This window comes from Catharus ustulatus, chromosome 2 (assembly GCF_009819885.2).
Source record: "Catharus ustulatus isolate bCatUst1 chromosome 2, bCatUst1.pri.v2, whole genome shotgun sequence".
Taxonomy (NCBI): Eukaryota; Metazoa; Chordata; class Aves; order Passeriformes; family Turdidae; genus Catharus; species Catharus ustulatus.
Window position 1 is genome coordinate 25,531,656 of NC_046222.1, and position 21,493 is coordinate 25,553,148.

General features: G+C 43.5%; 1 protein-coding gene across 3 annotated transcripts in view; it reads right to left on the reverse strand.

Annotated features, from left to right (window-relative positions):
• The window catches only part of ARHGAP31 (Rho GTPase activating protein 31), a 101,171-nt gene that overhangs the window by 19,127 nt on the left and 60,551 nt on the right, over positions 1–21,493 (reverse strand). For 2 of the 3 annotated variants that reach the window (XM_033053188.2, XM_033053186.2), the window contains exons 2-5: positions 5,954–6,056; positions 5,329–5,473; positions 748–830; positions 42–149 (exon numbers count right to left, since the gene is read on the reverse strand). In XM_033053188.2, coding sequence (XP_032909079.1) covers positions 42–149; positions 748–830; positions 5,329–5,473; positions 5,954–6,056 — 439 coding nt within the window. Of the gene's footprint in view, positions 1–41; positions 150–747; positions 831–5,328; positions 5,474–5,953; positions 6,057–11,444; positions 11,658–21,493 lie in introns of those variants that run through there. The other variant, XM_033053187.2, reaches the window with a different exon arrangement.

Below are 21,493 nucleotides of genomic sequence, written 5' to 3' on the forward strand. Positions count from 1 at the left end.
ACTCTGCATGGTGTTCTGGATTAGAGGAATCTCTACTGTACCTGAGGAGATTTGGAGCCCACACCAAGGCCAGGTTTCTGGTGTGCATGTTGGTCATGTTGCTGAAGGAGGCCAGGTGAGTCAGGTGCTTGATCAGGTATTCCAATGTTCTGCAGTGGTTTCACACAAAGAAAGAAAAATGTGTCATTAACAGTGTCTGCTTGCTGGGACAGCAAGGCTCAGAGCCAGCCCAGTCTCCTCCCTCAAATGTCTGCAAATGGCACAACAGAGCCCATGGGGCATTTACATGGGATGGCAGTGAATACCTGAGCAGCTGGGCTCTGGGGTGGCCGAAGGTGGGGCATTAACCCAACTATCCTTAGCATGATGGGAGCAAAGATGACAGGAGATGAGTGGAAGAGGGAATGGGATGCTGCCAAGGCTGAGCTCTTAGCTCTAGTTCAAGCACCTCCAGCAGATCATCTTCTCCTTACTACACTCAGGACACCGTCCAAGTCTGCCACAGCAGTCATACTTGGGGAAGGAGGATGGTAAGACTGAAGCAGGGAGACCTTGTTCTGACTCTAACAAAGGTTTGTTCAATGATATCTAAATAAATTGGATAAATTGTTGCCAGATTTGGAAATGGTGAGTCAGCCTTTGGAAACTGATTTCTGGAAATTAATCTCAGAGCTATTTCAGGCATATTCCCTGATGAGAGTGCAGCCACCATGCTGATCCTCAGCACCTCTGTGGACATAGTCTTACCTGTAATGTGATGGTGGGAGCTCCTGGATGACATTTTGAATTCGTGCCAGCTGCTCATCCTCAGGGAAGCGTGACACTGCTTCCTGCAGGGATACAAGGAAAGAGTACACTGTACACCCTGGCAATGGACTCAGGAGGAAAGGAAGAGGGATAAGAAGGGTCACATGAGACACCCTGTCTCAAAGGGAATGCTCTCTTGTTACCATACAAAGCTATTGGAAGAAGTTTCTTGTGTGTCCCCCAGCACAGAAGAGATTTCCTGCACTGTTATTCCATGTTTCAGTACACCATGCCCAGATATGGTGGCCAGTATTTATGGGAGAAGGGGCATTCAAGGACTTAGACCTTCAATTACAAATTACAGGGGTTTTATTGGCTTGTGTTGGTTTGTTTTGCTTTTCTTTTCCTGGGGTATTTTTTTGGTTGTTTTCCCTTTTTTTAACTTGGGCAATGATAGGTGAAGTAGAAAAAGAGAAGAAACAGAGAAATGAAAATAATGAAAAAGCAAAAAGCCATGACACCCCCCAAAATAACCTGTTAAAAATAAAATATGTTTTTAAAGCTCTGTGTTATAAGAGCACCTTGTTCCATATTCAAAATAAGCAATATTTTGACTGTCATAAGAACATAGCTGAGGGGATTGTTTGTGTGGGTTTGCATCTTTCATGATGGAAGAAGTCTTAGCAGAATCCCTGTCCAGCAGATTAATAAATTCTTATACTCAGAGTTAGACAGAATCAAGATTATATACCTCAGTCTTGAACAAATCTCTACAGACCAAGAGCTCAGAGAGCCTTGAGAAGCTTTTGTCAGCATTCCTAGGAATTCACTGCATTGGTATTCATCTGACCAGCTATTCCCTTTCAATATTTGTGCTGTGGGAGGACAAGCCACCAGGCAGTCCAAACAGAGTATGACTGTCTGGGAACCCTCTTCTAACCCACCCAACTACCTCTGGAGTTTGGAGAGAGTTCAAAGGAAGATGCTGCGACCCACACTGTCAGTGCAAGCTTTGCCTCTGGAGAGATGTCAGCACTGCCAGGGAAGGAAAGGAAGGAAACAACCCTTCACAAGCCAACTATCGCTTAAACATCGTGAACCTGAAATTACCAGCCACCACTAGGGAAGCATCTTCTTGCAGCAGTCACTACAGCATCCACCTGATGATACTACCACTGCTGATTTTGTCACTGCCCTTTTTCTTGCAGATCAGTTCTTCTCTACAACCATCAGCTAACCAAATATTGACAGTTTCCAGTTCCAGGCCAGAGAAGTGATGAAGATCAAAACAAGTGAGCTCACTAGTTAGGTATATATGAGATGCACATGTATTTAGTTTGCCCAAATTAGAGGCAGGTTAACTCCTTCTAGTGATTTTACACATAGCTACAGCCCCCCCACCCCCCCACCCCCCAAAAAAAACCTAAAAAAACCCCAAAACAAAACAGAAAACAAACAAACAAACAAAAACCCCACAAAAAACAAACCAAAAAAAGGACCGCAGAAATCCAAAATAAAAGAGCTCTTGTAATCTTGTGTCCTTGTCCAAAGATGGAGACTAAGGAAAATAAACACTTTAACTGGTGTACCTAAAACATTAGATTTAAATTAGATTGTGCACAATATTTTCTTCCCTGCTGCACATTTTAATACACATATTCAACCTTCCAGGTTCCAAAGATAATTAGACAGCAAGCAAATACCAGCTTCTCTGAGGTCCTGACCCATTCAGTCCTCCAAGCCACGTCTGACCCATGTGAGCTGTGCTTTTGAAATCTGAGGAGCCCTTCAAAACTGCAGATTACAGCAGCAGAATGCAGAATTCAAGGAAGAACCAATATTTTCGATTATAGTATGTCTGTTCATCACAGTATGAATTTATGCCATTTAAGATTTTTTTTCAACTCCTCTAGTGATTCTGGGAGTGCACAGCTCATGAACCCTGGTTAACAAGTGTAATGAAGTCTAGAGAGAGAAGGTAAGCTTGGCCTCCTAGAGCTGATTTGCTCTGAGGAAGTGCTTGGTCCCTCTATACCCAGTCTAGAACAAGCCAAGCAGAGTCAACTTCTCTGTCCTGAGAAACAAACATCCATTACTAGGATACAAGATGGCAATAAGTGGCAAAAAAAAATATAGCCAGAGAGGTCATGACTGGGATGTTGCAACTGAGAACTTGACACAGTGATGACCAAAAGGCCAACCCCTCCCTAATCATTAAGAATGTGATTTTCCTTAGGCAGAAATGTCTGAATCACCATGGTGACTCATAGCGCAGCCTATCCCAACTCAGAGACAGCTCTGGCTCAGTCAGGCTGGGATTAGCATGTGTTCTTTATTCCTACCAGCACTTGTCTGCTGAGGTACAGCTGCTGCTGCTCCCTGTTCAGACACCCCATGCACACACACCTTCCCAGTGAGTTTTCTTGCTCCTTGAGGAATTGGTCTTGTTTCTTTCTTTCCTCCTGGTATCTGACTGTGCTTCCTGTCAGCCGGGTTACCAATTATAAATCCCTACTGAGCAGGCTTACATGAATAATGGATTTTGTGGTTAAGTGGAAAAACTGAAAAGCCAGAGATTAAAAAAAAGAAACCTTTTTGGTCAACCCAAAGTCATAACATTTTGGGAAGCTGGCATAAGATTTTAGAAAACAACTGTTCAAGGTTGACCAAAAGCATTGCACCCAAACATTAGTTACAGAAATTATAATTTAAATTTGGAACTATTTAACCCTTTTCTGAAAGACATTTTATGTAAGTTTGATGTATTGATGTAATGTTGAAACATTTCCTTTAGAATGTACTTGTAAAAGAAACACTCATTACTGAAATGTTTTCCCTTTTGTTTTTGAATAAAGCTATTTGCCAAATGTATCTACTGAAAATCTGCAAGCCCAAAACTTCACTTTTCAGAAAATATTCTTTCCTAAAAAAAGTTTCCATCTAAATCTTAATGTTTCCTTCAGAGTACTTTTTCTTTGATAAATCAGTAGTGATAGCCAGGAAGACACCAGCCAAATAGTTCCAACAAGAATGAGATTCACCAGTTATAGTGAAAGGCTGAATGATACCCTGTATTTTCAAGATCTTATTCTTCCTGACTGTCTCCAGTAATCCTACTCCATATAGTCAGAATCCTTTTATCCTGAGGCTGCAGGTCAACATTTCAAATCTGCTCAGGATTTTCCTTGAAGATTTGGCTCTACATCACCTTGAAACAAAGACCAATCTTACTCAAAATTTGGCAACATTACTGCGCATCTGTCAAGAAGCACAGCAAGCCACTCTACTCCCCACCCCATGATCCTCAGCAGAGTCATGTCTCTAACATCTCTCTGACTTCTTACAGCAAGTTCCTGCTTCATTAGTCCCATCTGGCTTTGCCGCACGGCAAGCACTCCTTGCACTGATGCCTCTTCCCAGAGCAGGGAGTCTTTGGAGAGCATCTCCTTGTAAGGACCCCGTGTATCTCTCCCAGTGCCTCCTGTGCCTCAGCACTGTCACTTGGTAGTGATTGGTTCGGGATAGAGGCAACTCAGACAACAACACCTGATTTTGCAGAACTTCTCTGCGACATCTGACATTTTTGGCAATCACTGTCACCACCCTCTCCCAAGCAAATGGGAAAGAGTAGGATGACAGAAATTCTTAACAAAGGATGGATGTTTCTAACACTGTGAAAACAATCTTTCCATCCCCCACACCAGTTATCTTGAGAAGTTTGTGAATTCTTCTAGCTGAAAAAAATGCATACCTTCAGCACACAAGATTTCAGCCTCAATGATGGGATGTAAATTTGTTGGCATCATAAAAACTGAAAGTAGATTTAGAGTGCTAAAAAACAGGCAGCTTTAATAACAAGCATAGCTTGCTGTGCCACCTTTTAATAAAATATTATGTGTCATCGAAATTAGCCAAGTCTCTTAAAAATTCAGGCTTCATGGTCTTATATATCTGCTCCTCTGCAGTCAGTTAGAAATTTCTGCTTGGCCAGTTGTCACTTTCCTCTGCCATTTGTATTTATAAATGTGATCATGATGGACCTGATATTCTGTATCTGGCATAACCAATATCCTCATCTGCAGTCCAACAAACAATATGAAAAATGTGACAGAAAAGTTGATGCTTTACACATGGGCTGGGAAATCAGTTTGTGCAGGTGTCAGGGACAGTTGGAGGGATAGGGACGATGAAACTGCACCTCTGTGATTATGAACACAAGCCCAGGTGATCTAGAAGACTCTCAGCAATAGACAGTAATAAGGAAAAGAAATAGAATTAGTAGTACTGGGAGGAGGTGCACGGTGGGGAGAAAAAGAGGCAGCAGGGAAGTAACGCAGTGAAAAAATGAGCAAGATGAAGGGGAGGGAACAGCAGACAAACTGGGAGAAATAAGCATGAAATGGTGAAAAGAAACAAGGACAGGGAAAGAGAGCCAACACAAGATGAGAAGGGAAAAGCACTGAGAAGTGTTTATATGGATAGGTGGACCAGAAGCCACAGTGAATCCCAAACAGCTGTCATGGAGGAATCTGCAGCACATCCACACTGCTGGAGAGGAACAAGAACAGCCAAGGGTCTCACCGTGAATTTCTTGTAGAGCTCGTAAGTGAGGAGAGGGTTGGGCAGTTCCCTGAAGTACAGCTTGCAGAGTGACCCCACACAGTGGATGTCCTGGAGATAAACTTCCCTTGTCAAATCTGGGCATTGGTCAGAAACAAACTCTTGTCTGAAACAACATGGAAACATAACAATATGGGTGAATAAGAGCTGTAGCAGTCCAGTACTCCACATGAATGACTTGCTTACATCTAGAGAAAAAACAAATGGCAAAGCAGAGATGTCTCTGCAGCTGGCCCAGATTGTGTCCCAAGTTCAGGCCCTGAGGTTTCAGTTAGTCTTCATTATCTCTAACACAAGGAATGGACCTCAAACTGATACAAAGAGATTGCTTAGTCCCAAAGTGAGAGAGAGCATTTGCGCTGAGACCCTCCATGCCTTTCCCCCTAACAGATGCAGAGGGAGATATAGGGATTTTGGGGCTAATCCCTAAAATACTGTCTTCCCCTGTTATCAGCTTCAAAGACAGTTTATCTTCTGCTTCAATGTGAAGCCCTGTTGGCCACAGTCTGTACCGGAGGGACTAACACCAAACAGGTACTGAACTATGTCCCTGAATCCCTCTGACACTCCCAAACATTTCCCTTACCTCAGCTTCTGTATGTTGGATGTCACTCCTGAGAGCCGGTAGATCCCATCCACAATGCCATGAGTCTCAATGAACTCCGCACAGCTCTTCAGTACGTAAGGGACTACGAGAGAAAAGCAAAATGTCCATTGAATACACACTGACAGCTCTCACAAGTCATTACAGAGGAGACAGTTCCATGAAAAAATAGCAGAGGTTCTCTCTAGATGCAGGAAAGGGTAAAGTAATGAGAGAAATACAAATACAGGGCAGATAAAAAACAACGCCTGCAAAGTAGCCGTGAGGATATGCTGTTGTTGTGCCATGCAATTCTCATTGACATGTGACAATGACTGGCCCTGACATCACAGTAACATAGCAAAAAGAAAGGTAGGGTTTCCCTCTCTTCCTCTTTCTTCCAAAATGAAATAAAAGCTCTTTCATTCTAATTGAAAGCATGTGGTAAAGGACGAGGTCCTGGGAACCTCCACCCTCCCCAGTATAGTGCTCCAGCCTTGCTGAATTGTGTCAGGAGGTCTCATGTGCTTGGATAAAAATCAGAAAAGCATTCACACTTCCATATAAGCCTATATACCCACAGTTTAGTGCTCATAAATCCCACTGAGGGGGTATAAAGTTCAAATATTGACTAGATCTGCACACTGACAAAATCTGACATTGGCTTCAAAGTCACTCCATCAGCACAACTAGACAAAGATTTAACCAGTCTTAAAGCTGAGAGGAGCCTGAAGCACAACATTTACATCCAGACTTGGACCCAAAGTATATGTTTATTTTTTCCCTATTATATAGGTATAAGAACTCCCCATTCTCTTGGTCAGATCAAGCCTCCCTGTCCCCAGTACTATAACAACCCAAGATATAACAATAACAGTAAGAAAGCCTTTCCTTATTAGGCGCTAGAAACTACTCTGTATTTAATGAAGTGCTTCACAGAGCCATAGGCGCAAAAGTCAGTAAATGCACAAGTCAAAAGTTGCCTGCTTTAATGCTGACTCTACTGCACAGCACATTTTAAAAGCTGTATGGAGGAGAACCAGCTAAGCCATAGATTTGACTGAAAGCCAGGCCATAACAATTACTGCATCTTTGTGACACTGCGGAGACAATGCCTCTGGCTGGACCTTCCCTGAGTTATTCTGCTCAAAGTTCAGGAGTGTAATGACATATTAACATGTGCTTCATCAGATAGCATCCAGAGACAGCACTCCAACGATAGCCTGAACAAAACCAGTTGGTATATTATTAATTTTCATTATTTTATTATTTCTCATGGGAGCCACTGAGGGCAGAGCCAGCTCATGGGTAGACCTGTCCCTGCTAAGTACTGCAGGGCACAGGCTCTACTGAGAAGGGCTCCAAGCTTGCACCCACCTCAGTGACACACTGCTACTCAGCCAGTCAGCCAGGGAAGTGCTACCCCTCTGCCTCCTAACTCGCTGAGGGAACTAAAGAAGAAACAGGCAGCTTTAATAATAAGCATAACTTGCTGTGTTCCTTCTCTTTTGTGTGTCCCTTCTCTTGTCTTTTGGCCAACCCAAATGCAGGCGTATACAAAGTCTCAGTGATTACTTGGAAGCCTGAACAATCCAAACAGACTAATTCTTCTCAGGCAAAGAAGCTGCTCCAAAACAACAGGGAAAAATTGACTTTATGTGTTTTTTGAGCAGGCACTCATAACATGAATACATTGGTCATGCTGTGTCACACTCAAAGCCCTTGTGCTGGTTTTCAAGAACCTCAGGTGGTTGGGTGGAGCTCACTGCAGAGGCCCTAAGCCTACAACAAAATTCATGAAACCATGAAATTGCAAAGAGAACAGGTGAAGTCTACAGAGTCAAAGCTTTGTCCACAATAGTCACAGAGTTATGGTATTCTCTCCTCAAGGACTTTGGCAGGGAAAGCACATCAGAGCCTTCCAGAAAGGAAAGAACCTGGGAAGCATTCCTTTCAATGCATGTAACACCTACTTCCTATGTGGGCTAAATAGTATGGAAGAAGACAGAGCAAAAAAAAAAAGTAGTATGAAATTCCTTAATGTCCTTCCAAGAAAAGTCCAAGTGACACATCAAAAAAAGAGGACCTTCCTATCTCTGAGTAAGTCCTGATTATCTTGAACTGCAGTAGGGAACTCAGATCATATAATGATGAGAATGCTAAAAATAAAATTAAAATTTAAAAAAACAAAATAAAAATAAAAAATAAAAATAAAAATAAAAATTAAAATTAAAATTAAAATTAAAATTAAAATTAAAATTGAAAGACAAATTATTTCAGGCCTCATCTCCATTTCTGGAAAATCAACCTTTAACCTTCTTGTTAGGGCTCTCAGAATAAATGACATGTAACTAGTAAAAATGAAAGTTAGGCAGATCCATGTCCACCTCAGATCTATCTGGGTCAAAGAATAGAAACCATTGAACTCCATGCAACCTGAAAAAAAGAAGAATTAATTGAACAGAAAACATAATTGATCAAGATAGCCACATGACATGACTTGTTTAAAGGTCAACAGTCTTTCACGGAGACAAGCCTCATATGATGGTGCCTGGTGGCCAAAAAATGGGGTCCATGCATGAAACATCCTTTATTAGATACTTTTTTAAACCTCAGTGTTAAGAATAAGAAAACCAGCTAAAACTGCAGATACTGATATTTGTTGTGACTAATTTGACCTCTCGAAAGTAAGATCTATTCAATCATACCATTTTTTGGCTGAATTCTAAGTTTCCGTGGAGTAAATTAGGTCAAGAGGTCTCAGGCTGGTAAGCAAACCCCCTATACAGAAGAAGAAGAGAAGGCTAGATCCATTTGTTGAGGACTGGTAAGCAAAAAACAGGGGACTGAGGGGAACAATCTGTAGCAAATGTATAAAATTCAACCCATTTTTAAAAGTGGGTGAAAACTCCACAGCAGAGACAACCTATAGCTTGCAAATAGACAATATGCACTGAGCTCTGCCAGTATCTCTTACTGCAGCCCTGCATTTTTCCTTGCTTTTCCAACTCTGGGCTTCTCACATATCTCTGCCAGTGCCCTTCACTCATCATGTACAAGATTTCCTGCCATACCAGGTCTTTGGCTCAAAGGAAGAGAAACAGTCAGTCATGCCCAAATTTCTGGAAGTTTTGTGATGTAAAAAAAAAAAAAAATCCCACATAGGACGCTTTTCACCGGCAACTGAAAATTACAGACTTCAACCTCAGATCCGTGGAGGTGAAGGAACTACATCAACTTCCTGCAAATCAAGACTCTAAATGCAGCACTTGTATGGAACTGAAGCACAATAAATGGGTTTTTTTGAGCACGACCCATTCCTGAGCAGCTCTGATCTCCTACAAAGCTTAGCCATTTGGGCTTTTGGGGGTGGTGAGGTTAGAACAGTAGTGAGCAGCTCTCTCCGACTTCCAGGAGTTTCTGAGATGGTAGGATTATTTCAGACATGGCTGATGAACTGAGGCTAGGATCAACCCTGAATGCAGGAAGTACAGGCTCTGGCATGCGCTTTATAACAGGTCTCTATTAGAGTTACAGGGCATATAAATCATAGGACTGGTCTCTCCCAAAGGAAGATCAGATGTGGATGGGGATTTGCAGCAGTGGCTGTATGTGCAGGCACAGAAAGGAGATGGGGGAGGGAGTCCAATCTTGACACTCCTATAATTAAAACTGTGCTGGAAGGTTAGAAGGCTTAGAAGCTGGAAGGGCAGCTGGTGTCACACAGATCCCCGCTTGTTCTGCCAGACAGCCAAACTGTCCTCATTTAAAACTACAACAGAAACCAGATGGAGGAGGATGAGAGAGCATGGAGCAAGGCATCAGTCAGAAGGGAAATTGAGTTATAAACATACCACACACAAAAGACAATACTTCTCTTCCATAGACAAAACAAACCAGAAAGGCAGTCAATGTAACTTATTCCACTCTCACTGGATGTCATCTCCAAGTTCAGTGTACACAGACATGCACCTTCACCAGGGTCTTTTCCAAGATCACAGTTCATGCCCGCCTCCTTTACACGTGTCTGCTACTCTCTCTGGGTCAGGCACCACATCTTCCTCATTCTGATCCACCCAGCAATAGGCAATGAAATTCCCATCTCCCAGCACTGCTGGCTCTCCCTTCTCCTGTCCCTTCCCAGCCATGGTGTTACCACCCACCAAACCTCCCCACCAGCAAGCCCATTCTTTGCCTGCCTGACAAAGGCTTCTACTGGCACTGGACTGAGAATTTTGGATCTAATCTGCACAGATCTTTAAGCATGTCCCTATTTAAATTCCTAAGCAGCCCAAGCAGGAGAGGTCACTAGGAAAAGAGGGAGTGACCCCATCCAGTGATCAGTGGGATGATGGCCTCCTGGCTTCCCACAAAAGCCAGAAAAGAGCAAGGAAGATGCTGGTCCAGTGGGAGATGCATGCAATATCCAGTGACTTTCAGTGCCTCCTTCCAGAAGAAACTCTGAGTCTCCATGGGCTACAGAAGGACCCCAGGGAGGAGGTTACTAAGTCAGACACCCTAACTGGTCAGTGTGAATACTGCCCAGTTAGACAGTAAGCTAACCTGGACTGGGCCATGTGTTCAGGGTACACTGCACTGAATGAGAGTGAACAGCAGCAGGCTTAATTTTTTACTTTATCCTTCTGTTACTTTCTCAGACTACTCCTTGTAAGGATAAGCACTTGTGACAAAGATAGTCAGGGCCTCCTTGGTAGTTGGTTTCTACCACATGGTGGAGGTTTCATTACCTCTCTAATTTTATTTTAATTTTAGTTCATCTACTGGGAGGATAAATACAGACCTTTCATTTCACCTGGAACACCAACTTTTTGATTTTTGACTTGCAGGAAATAGTTTGGCTTTTTTTTTTTTTTTTTATTTCTCCCCACGATGAATACTGCACCATAAAAAATAGTTGTAGGCATTTTTATTTCATCATTTTAGTTTTGTTATACATCAGTATTTTTTTAAATTGTCTTCAATTATCTTCAATAGTAGCACATGCTTCCTATCATGCTATGTCAATACCACGACAATAAAGGTCAAAAGTCTCCTGTCTCAATTTAAATGACTAAAATAGGAAATATTTCCTTTTAAAAAGTGTTTCAGTCTGTACTAAGCAAGAGTTGTTATTTTGTACAAAAAAAAATTAAACAGAACAAACTAATACTGGCATCCTAATCACAGGAAAGGAATAATGTTGTACAAATAATAACATACTTGATCATCAGTATCTCTGATACATTTTTCTGCATTTCCTGACTTTCTACTGTAAATCACAAGTTTTAAAGTTGATTCACTTTTTTTTTCTTTTTTGCTGACATTGCCTGATTTTCACTAGGCATAAGGTTGGTTGAGAAACAGATTCGAGAGCAGATCAAACTGTGTCTCCTCCCTGCAGTTCACCTGAGCCCTGGTGCAACACATCAGTCACAACACTAGATTTTCTCCCAGTGCATAGCCCTAACCAGTGGCAACTAAGGATAAATCCTACCTTCCCACCACATAGCACTTCCTTTGCCTTCCACTGTCTCCTTGCCAGTAGCAGCCAGGGATGGAAGGGACCACAGCATCCAAACTCCCTGCAGAGGGTCTCTTTTGACCTGTCAGGACATAAATGCTACAAGGACAAAGAGCTTCAGTGTCCGGGATGCAGGATGTCTGTACATCCTTTTTACCAGCACTAAATTAATTTTACAGAATCAAAGCAAAGAAAAAAAACAAACAAAAAACCCAAACAAAAATAAAAAAGCAAAACCTGTCTCACTCTCAAATTTGAGTGTTAAATTTGGCTATTAGCTGAGGCTAAGCTGCCACAGCCACTCCATACACACACACACCCCTGTATTTAAACAGCATGAGACAGGTAAACAGCACCAAACAGGCTTAAAAACAAACCAACTTGCTACAATTCACATTGGCTTTTCCCCCTTAGCTGCCATAAACATAGTTTAAAAGGTTGAATGGCTGGCACCAAGGTGATCCTGTCCACATGGACAACACAATTGATTCACTGTGTAAGTCATGCACTTCATGTATTTTTTCCCCTCTGCTCCTGTGACAAATGCCCCTGCCATGTCACAAAGGTGCCATTCCCTGTGATGAAAGCACCATCCTATGCACGGTTGTAATTTGGTGGGCAAAAATGTAGGAAAAACAGTTCTCAAATCTGTCAGATGCTGTGAGCCACCACCCTCAATGGCCTGCATGGGAAATGGAAACACTGAGTGCTGTTTGGGATGTGGCCTTCTGATTTCAAGCTCACACATTTCAACACAACCTGCAGGCTCAGCTGTGAGTTTGAGTGAAGTCAGTGGCATCACCATCAAGGATTTTTTTTTTCCCATTGATATTATACCCAGCTTACATCTAACATATTTAAATAAGACATGTGGGAACGCATGATTTTTCCAGAGCAGATCTGACAACTGTGATGTTTGAAGCAGGAATGAAAATGCCCATGGCAGAACTGACCAGCTCATAGACAGCACGCATCAAAGAAAGCCTAAGAGAAAGCACTGCCAAAGCAGACACTGAATGCTGAATCTCAGCCCTGACAGTCACTGTGCCCCTCTGAAATACGACTTTACCTTGGCACGGCTGGCAAATTCTGTCATGCAGACACTTTTGAAAGAGGTTGTACTAAATACTAGAATAGTTTTGCTAGGAAAACATCCTGCTGACAATTTCCTGGAAAAAGAAACCAAAAAAACCCCAGAAAACAGAACAGGATATCTCCAGTCCTAACTTTTATGACTGTGGTGCAACCACCTCAGAAAACAGTGGCTCAGGTTCTGCATGGCAGGTCAATGAGCTGTGCACGTCCTCAGCTAACCACTCAACTCCTACAGCCCTGATCCATAGCAGATTAGGGTGGATATTGTACAGTATTTTGTTTACCACAGCACAAGCAATTGAGATAAATAATTCTGAAGATAGGAGTAACTGGACAATTTATGCTGTGTCTGGAAATGGACTCAGGCGTAAGTACAGAAAATATCAGATTAGTTTTGAGACTGCATGTAATGAACTGACCTCTGTCTTAGTAAATGCCTAGATACTGTGATGATAAGCAAGCTGTAAGACAGGAATTCTGCCATTGACCTCGATTCTGGTGACATGTACTAAAACCACAAATAAATCCAAAGGCTGCATCAGCTGATGGAGCGCAAGACAAGGGTGATGCTGATGCTGCAGCTCAAGGGAGCGGGGAGAAGCAGCCTGCCAGGGAAGAGTCCAGGTAAGTGTTGGGTAATGGGATGGAAAGCCAGTAATGTAGGCTTCATCTGAAGTCTCTTGAGAGGCTACTGTCTTTCATCCAGATCAATAAACAAGCTTATGGCAAATTTTCTGTATCACGCTTTCCTTTCTTCTTCTGCTGTCCTCTTAAGCATAAAAACCAAAGTAAACCATGCTCACCATTGGCAACAAAAGAGCAAAATTATATGGACTCCGTAAGTTTCTTCTTCCTCTCATCAGATTTTGATCTACATGTTTTCATTTACAAGAGCTTCAGAAGAAAGTTAAAAAACAAGCGCAGTCTCCATCTTTTACCTGGGCTTGCCAACTCATGCAGACCTTCTCATTTTCTTACAGTCACAAAATTACTCTGGAGGCAACTTGTAAGCTTTAACATGTGCTTCTTGACTGCTATAAGGGTGTAGAAACCAAAATCTCCTTTGACACTTTGAGATTCCTACCTGGGATTCTTAGGATCCCAGAATCAGGAGAGCAGCAATTCAAGGGGATCAATGCTACTTGTCTGTCAGGGTTAATTTGTCCCTTAGTCCTTTTTAATTTGGACTCTAGTATGCGGCAATAGGGATTCCAGGTTTCTCTTTACAAGGTTTTTGGGACTGTTAGAAAGAAATTCTGAGTGCTTAGGTCTTGATGTGCACCCGAAAAATACCTGCATTTGTAAACAGTTTTAAAGCCCTTTGTGGTGTGCCCTTCTCAAACACCATCTCCATACACTGAAAACTGCAGCAATCTCTAGAGGACATGGAATCTGCCTGCAGTTTCTGTGCTGCTCTGTAATGATCTCTCACTGTTAGACAGATCCTTATCACTTTTGTAGTGATGGCATGGTGGTGACAAAGCAACTAATTCCCAAATAAATGCTATTGGAAGGCTGGGGAAGAGACAGGATGGAGCAAGGAACTGGATTGTTATTCATGAACCCATGCTGCAGCAAAGCGGTTGCTCTGCAGTTCTCACTGCTGGTCTTTCCAGGAAATTTCTGTTGTCTCTTCAAATGTGCGAAGAGAGGATGAAGGTCCACCAGCACTCATGGTTCTCCTTCCATACTTACCACACAAGCATACATAGCAGCTACTCCCAAGTGTTAACGTACACATCCAGCTGTGCCAGCCAGCTAACTCAGGATGGCAATGCCAATGAGCTCAGGTGTGAAAGGGAGAACAGGGGCCCATCACACCACTGAAGGCCCAGGTTATCATTCAGTAGCAAGGTACAAAGTAACAAAGAAACTGGTCCTGGACCAAGTTCTCATGTGGAAGAAAAATGGCATTGTTGAATCCCACACGACTGATTTATATCTTCTCCCTTCTTTTTATTTTGCCCTCTGTCATATTGATGGACTGATGCAGACTGGCACTAGGTTATGCAGCAATGTTCTTTCACTCAGGCCTCTCATTGATCTTGCCTCTAGGGCTCTTCTAGTCAAGAGCAGTATAGCAATTTCCAGAGGTTATTTCAAATGGGCTCTTTTACAGACAATCAACAACTTAGGGCAAACAGCAGGAAAAATCGCTGAGGATCATTACATATCACAGGCAGACAGATAAGATGCTAAATGCAAACTCATAATGGCTGCAAATGAGAAGTGAAAGGCAAATGAAAACAGACTTTTGAGAAAAAGTAAATAAAGCTTTCGGATGTCAATCTGATTGAAAACAAACATGCAAAGGCACTAGCAATAATCAGGCATTATAATTTGTAGCCAAGCAGCATCAAACCCATTCCATCTTTGCTCAGCTGCTGGGCATGTATTTACACTGAGTGTTTTCATTGCTAGGTTGCCTAGGCCTGACCCAAAGAAACACACTCATACAAAAAAATCCCATTGGACTCATCAGTATGTTCCACAAAAGAAAATAAAATCAATTTGTTCTACACCCTGTTACCTTTTACTGTGACATGCAAATACTATCAAAGGAGGTATACAAATAATAGAAGCATTTTCACCAGCTTCACAGGAGCACAAAATGCTGATGTGAGTTTCAGCACAGAATGGAGAATTAAGACTTCTGCTGGCAGTGGAAGGTCACCTAGAAATGCTCCCCCCAGTCCTGCACAGAGGAGGCTGAAAACAGGTCAGTCTTTACTTAAAGAGGATTACAGTAAATTCACGAATACAAGCCGCACTGAGTATAAGCCACATCTCTGGGTATTGGCAAATATTTCATTCTTTGTTCATAAATAAGCCGCACCTGAATATAAGCCGCTCTGTCGTTCGCAGCGAGGACCCATGTGCAACAAAGTTGCCAAATAGTAACAGAACAGCGGCAGGGCGGGGTTTACTGGCTCAGCTAAGGCTGTGCAGGCTCGGCCCGCTAGGGGCTGCTGACGGGGCCAGGTAGCTCAGCCCGGCACTGCCGCTGGGTGGGGCCACTGGGGGCCAGCCGCCGCTGCCACTGGGCTCGGTCACCACGGCCTGGCGCTGCCCTGTGGTGGCAGGCAGGGACGGAGCCCCCTGCCGCCTCCCCGAGCCGTGGCAGTGGCGGCCCGGGTCCCCCGCCGCCTCCCCGAGCCACGGCAGGGGCAGCCCGGGTCCCCCGCCACCTCCCAGAGCTGCGGCAGTGGCAGCCCAGGTCCCCCGCTGCCTCCCAGAGCCGCGGCAATGGCGGCGCGGGACCCCCCCCGTCTCTTCCCCGTGCTGCGGCAGAGGAGGGAAGGAAAGAGCTCTCCCACCTCTCTCCCCGCCCCCTGTGCTGCCTGCAGGCAGCCAGGCTCCACCCGCAGTGCAACAGAGTAGCAATTTGTAACAATCGCAAAATGCCGACTTTGCAGCAGCTTGGCTCCGCACTCTGGCTGGCACTTCTGAGGTTGTAAATGTCAGAAAATTATTCACATATTAGCCGCTCCTGAGTATTAGCCGCATTTCCGGTTTAGGAGCAAAATCTTAGTCAAATTGGTGCGGCTTGTATTCGTGAAATTACTGTAAGCTATGTGTGACTCATATGGTTGATGTCTTTCTGGTGAAACAAGGTGCTGTTCTACCCATACTAAGTAGTAACCAGGGTATACAATCACAATTGTCTGTGGGCTGTTTCTGTGTCTGAAAAAGATGGAGAAAATTCTGTCCGAAGCAGCACCTGATCATACATACATAACCTTACACATAAATAAATAAATATATATATAATATATATATAATACATAATGATTAATATATTTTTATTTATATATATATGTATGCATACATACACATATGTATTTTTTACATATACAAATATATGTGTTTCTGTATGTATGTGTGTGTGTGAGAGAGGTTTCATGTGCATTACCAGGAAACTCTTCTTAGAGAAACAGCTGGGTTTTATTGAGGCATCAGTCAAAGCCTAACAGAGCCAAAAGATGTGAAAGTTATGCTAGGTCAATGTCATAGGTCTGGAGGATATGTCATGACATGCTGGTGCTCTTGCTTGTTGAAGCATTGCCCTGCTTGCTGATGCTGAAGGCTTTGCTGAGTGAAGTATTCACAGCCAAGGAAAGCATGCATGGATATCTGCATCAGCAAGTTCAGACCCAGTCCCAGTGGATTGGTTTCACCCAGCAGTTTAGTTAAGAAGGGCAGCCCATGGGATATGGGTCATACTGGCTACACCTTTTCATCTTGAGAGGCTGCAGTACTCTGAAGTGTACTCTTACAGCCACGTTCACAAGGATCTTGTTTTCCTTTCCATACACCAGGGAGGGTAAAGAGCTCAAGAAGAAGCTCCTGAGAAGCCTGGTTTAAATATCTGGATGTGGTGCTGCTCATTCAGGGCTTCTTTCAGAAACACCAGGGCATACTGCTCCATCTGCCAGCCTTGTGGCACATCAGTGGTCACATATGTTGCAAGAGGGCAGTTTGCTTGCTCTCCAGAGCATGAGAGAATCAGCAAGGACAGCAAGGGAGGCAGAACAACATTTGCAGATGGTGTCACAATGCCTCCCAGCCTTCTAGAGTCTGACGCTGGGTTAGGATTGTTTAGAATGCTTCCTGCCATGCTGTTTGTGTCTGTCCATCTCCACCTCAGGATGTCAGCACACAACTACTGAGATGCACCCAGAGGACAAGGAATAATTTCTCCAAGGCTAGCTGCAGGGACTTTACTTCTGCAACTGCCTGCCAGAGGTGTAAGGGCATCAGAAACAGAAATTAATTCTGTCAGATGGTCAGTGATGACAAGAGGCACAATGTTGCTTTCAAAGACACTAGTAAAAGAGGAAAAGAAACGAAACTGAATAAAATATTCAACATGAAGGTAACTCCTTACTTCTCAAGAAGGCTTCTATCCCCTCATCTAGTAAGGACAAGTCAGGAAAGATATCCATCTATACATTACTTTTCTTTGTATTCCCAAGGCCCTTCTGCTCCCAGTGGTAGCTATGTCCCCATGTCTTTCCTGCACAAAAAAATCCTCCCAGTTCCACAGAGGATACAAGCCTCTCACTCCCTTCACCTCTCAATAAATGCGCATGCCAGGGATTATCAAACTGTAGGTCATTCTCAGTGATAACAATGGGAAAAGACCCAATATCAAGCAGTTACTAAAGCAGTAAATCTAATCACTTCGCAATTGTGTTCCTTGGTTTCCAAGCCCCCCAACGGATTCCTGATATATTCCATATTTCACTCTTCATTTTGTTTTCCATTTTGCGAAAGACACGCCCTGAACCAGTATGAAGAAAAACAGCTTTCCCACTTCCCCTCCCCCTGCCTTTTTTCTCCCCATGCTATCTCTGCTCCAAGTCAGGTCAGGTAGTGCTTATCATTTCCTCTGCAGAGCAAACACCAGGGTGCATACATTTCCTGCTGGCCAGTCCTAAACTGCTAGCTGACATTGTTTTCAAGGCCCCCCTCTCTCAGAGGCAAGAGCAGCACTGCTGCACAGCTCTTCCTGTTGATGTCATCGTCCTCTTCCTCCTAAAGCAAATGGGCTTCCTGATGGCATCTGTGTCCTCTTCCATGAGGATTAACAGGAACCATTTCCCTACACAGTGGTAGGGAAAGAAAAAGCAAAATAGCACTGGAGAAAGGGATGTAATAGGGAGGAGCACGGATGGATGGTTTTTTTCCAAGCAGTCTTGGAGAACATCTGGGGTCCCTCTCAATGAGGAGAGAGAAGAGATAAGAGGTCAAAACAATACAGTTATGTCTTAGGGATGCTGATATTTGCAAGTACGAGAAAATCACTTATTAGCAGAGAACATCAGAGACTAATTACAGCTGCCAATTTCCTGCTGCTAACAAATGTAAGCTCACAATAGGATAGCTACAGCCACAGCCCCTGCATTCCAGCAGTGCTGTCATAAGCTGTGGGAAATGCCAAGACCTTTACACCAGACTATTGCCTTCTTTTTTATTCTCTCAAATGGAGGAATCACTACCACTGGCAGCACTGTTTCATCAACAGTGGAGAAAATGGGCGACAAATGTGCAGAACACAGCTCACACCAAGCTAAATCACTTCAACTCCATAGACTGCCATCGCATGTGTCACTGGCACAGCAGAGAAGACGAAATGTAACCAGACATAATTTCAGGCCTCCCCCAGCCCATGACATTCAAGGTTTGCATTTGTTCCCTTAGAGAAGCCAATGGGCTTGTCCCATCTCCCACCAGGAAGGCTGCAGTTCACCGCATAGTGCAAGAAACAGCCGTGGAGCCTGTGGCTATAGGGACACACAGCAAGGCAGAGGGCAGGGAGCATGGCCAGTCAGGGCAACAGTACTGCCTGCCCTTCAGAGAATTTCAACCTCGAGAGTCCCGTGGTCTCCCTCACAGAGCAAGGAGTTGGGTCCCCTTAGGACATGCACCCAAGCTAAAAAGGGTTTCACATGACTAGCAAAATAGAGCCCCACAGCACTTCCTATGCCACATCCATACCACTGTATGGTGGCATGGATGTGGTATAGACAGATGGATGGGGAGGGTGTTTACAAAGGGGTGAGCAGCAATGACTAGAATAGGACCTGTCCCTTAGCAGACTGTCTAGAACTACTGCTTCTAATGGTCCTCCGGGATGAGTCAAAACTATACGACAATAAAACATATTGTTATAATGTGATTCTCCCCTTTTTTCCTATCTGTAACCTAGTCACCTTCCTGTGACACTGTAGTAATTCAACGAAGGACTATACTTCCAATTTCTGTCTATAAATTGCCACAGAGACTGAGAAAATTATTCCAGCTGTATGAAACTGGAGCCAACAGCAGATGTGGCCCCAAGTCTGGCAGAGCCAGCAGAGCTGCAGGAGAGTGAACTGAGGCTTAGTTTTCCTCACCAGAAGAAATTCCTACTCAAGGTGTAATTGCAAAATCTTAACAGCCGGTGAAGGTGTAAGATACAAAGGATAAAAGCCCACATACATTCTCCCAGCAGGATTTGGCCAGGGCTGCTGAAATTTGCAGTGCTGACATTGGAGCAAGCATTCCCAAGCACAGAGGGTGTGCCTCCCATAGCTGGAGCCGTGCTAGTGCCCACACACATGGGATGGGGGGACCACGAGCTGCTCTGGCAGCAAAACTGCCCTTGGATGAAGGGTCGCACAAGAGAAATAGACTCCACTGAGCCCCCATCTTCCTGTCGCTCTCTCCCCCTCTCTAAGTACTGCATGCTAATCGTGAATTAATTACCCCAATCCCTCCTAAGCAGTATTCTGACCAGGAAAAGGGCGTGGGGATAGCTAACAGAAAAATCCTTGAGCCTTTCAGCCCTGCAGTGTGGCTACAGTTACAAGGAAAACAGGATACCATGCGGCATAAGGGGACGAGGAAGAGAAAAGAAATAGAAACTCTAATGACCTACAGGGATTAACTAGCAAGGAAGAACTGGTGGTAAATAGGCACAGCCAGCCCAAATGACCAGGAGATAAATGAAGGCACACAGTAGTGGTCTGCACAAGGAAGGCATAACATCGAAGGAAACAGCTGCTACAGGGTGATCAAGGGCTTGTAGTTATGAGTGAATCAAACTGTGAGAGAATATTAAAGAGTATGGAAAACCTCCTGAGAAATAGTATCTTCTCAGGGAGAGGGTGGGGGGCAGGCTTCCTAGATACTCAAAATCCATCAACCAACTCTGAACAGAAGGGTTCTGTACCACCCCAAGACAAAGACAAAACTGTCTCACGGGCCTTCCCATGTCATTAACAGGTGATGCCTTTTAAGCTACAGAAAGATTCCCTGGAAGAGTTTGCTGTGTTGAAGGAAAGCATAAGTGCCAGCACTCACTACAGCAATGGACAACAACAACCAGCAGCTGGAGTTTAAATTGGATACTAAAGCATGTAGGAAGAAAGGCCACTTGAAAATCATCCAGCTGAAAAATTTTCCAGTGGGAAAGTGTGCATTTCACAAAATCAAAATGTTTCACCAGAATGCATGGATTCTGTTCAATTTTTCAACCAAACATTCAAATACAGAAGGTGAAATCTGTTCATTCCTTTATCATTATTTTTAATGTAATTAAACATTTTAGAGAAATTTTATTTAGCGGTAGTTTCTCCCTTTTTATTCCAATTCTGGATGAAAGGAAATCTTGTGGTAGGAGAAGATGAAGTACAGTATAGTGCAAAACAGGAACCAGCTCTAATGGACATTGAGTGATATTATCAGTGCCTGCCTCTTTGAACACTTCTGTGGATGGCAGCACTGTTCCTTGCAAGTTGAAACCTGGAATATTGCATGTGTTTCTTGTCAATGAATGAGAAAAAAGTGGTGAGTGTCCTATGGCTTGCTTTTCAACCCTCAGGATGCAAAAACCCCTCATTTGAAATCTTGCTTGTGAAGATAAAACCTCAGCATGGTCTCACAAAATGTGCTTTGCTTCTGTCAGCAAAAATCTAAGCCCTTGTCAAGGAGTCATGAATTAGCAGAGGATAAGGATCATTCTCATCTCATAGGTGCAAACAGGAGAAACAGAAATGATTTGGCAGCCTGAGTCATGCACTGAGATAGTGGAAGACCTAAGGTTAAGAGCCAGTTTTCTTGTATCTCCAACTCCTGGCAAATAGAAACTTACCTTCAAAAATTCAGAAGTTGGTAAAGCATGCGGAAGTTGCAAGTGGTTTGTCAGAATCACTGACCCAGAAAGTTGAGTTGAAAATCTCACACAAATGTGTTTTTCTGGAAGAGGATCAATTTCCCCCAAGCTTCCACCAAACCAGAAAGAATCTCCCTACCCAAAGTTCAACCCTAAACCTGAAAATGCAGGCTAAAATCTCAGGAGATTTGAATCAGAGATCACAGATCAGATGGTCAGAGAAACCTTTTTGGTTGATTGTCCTAGAAGTCAGTTTGTGCCAAACAGA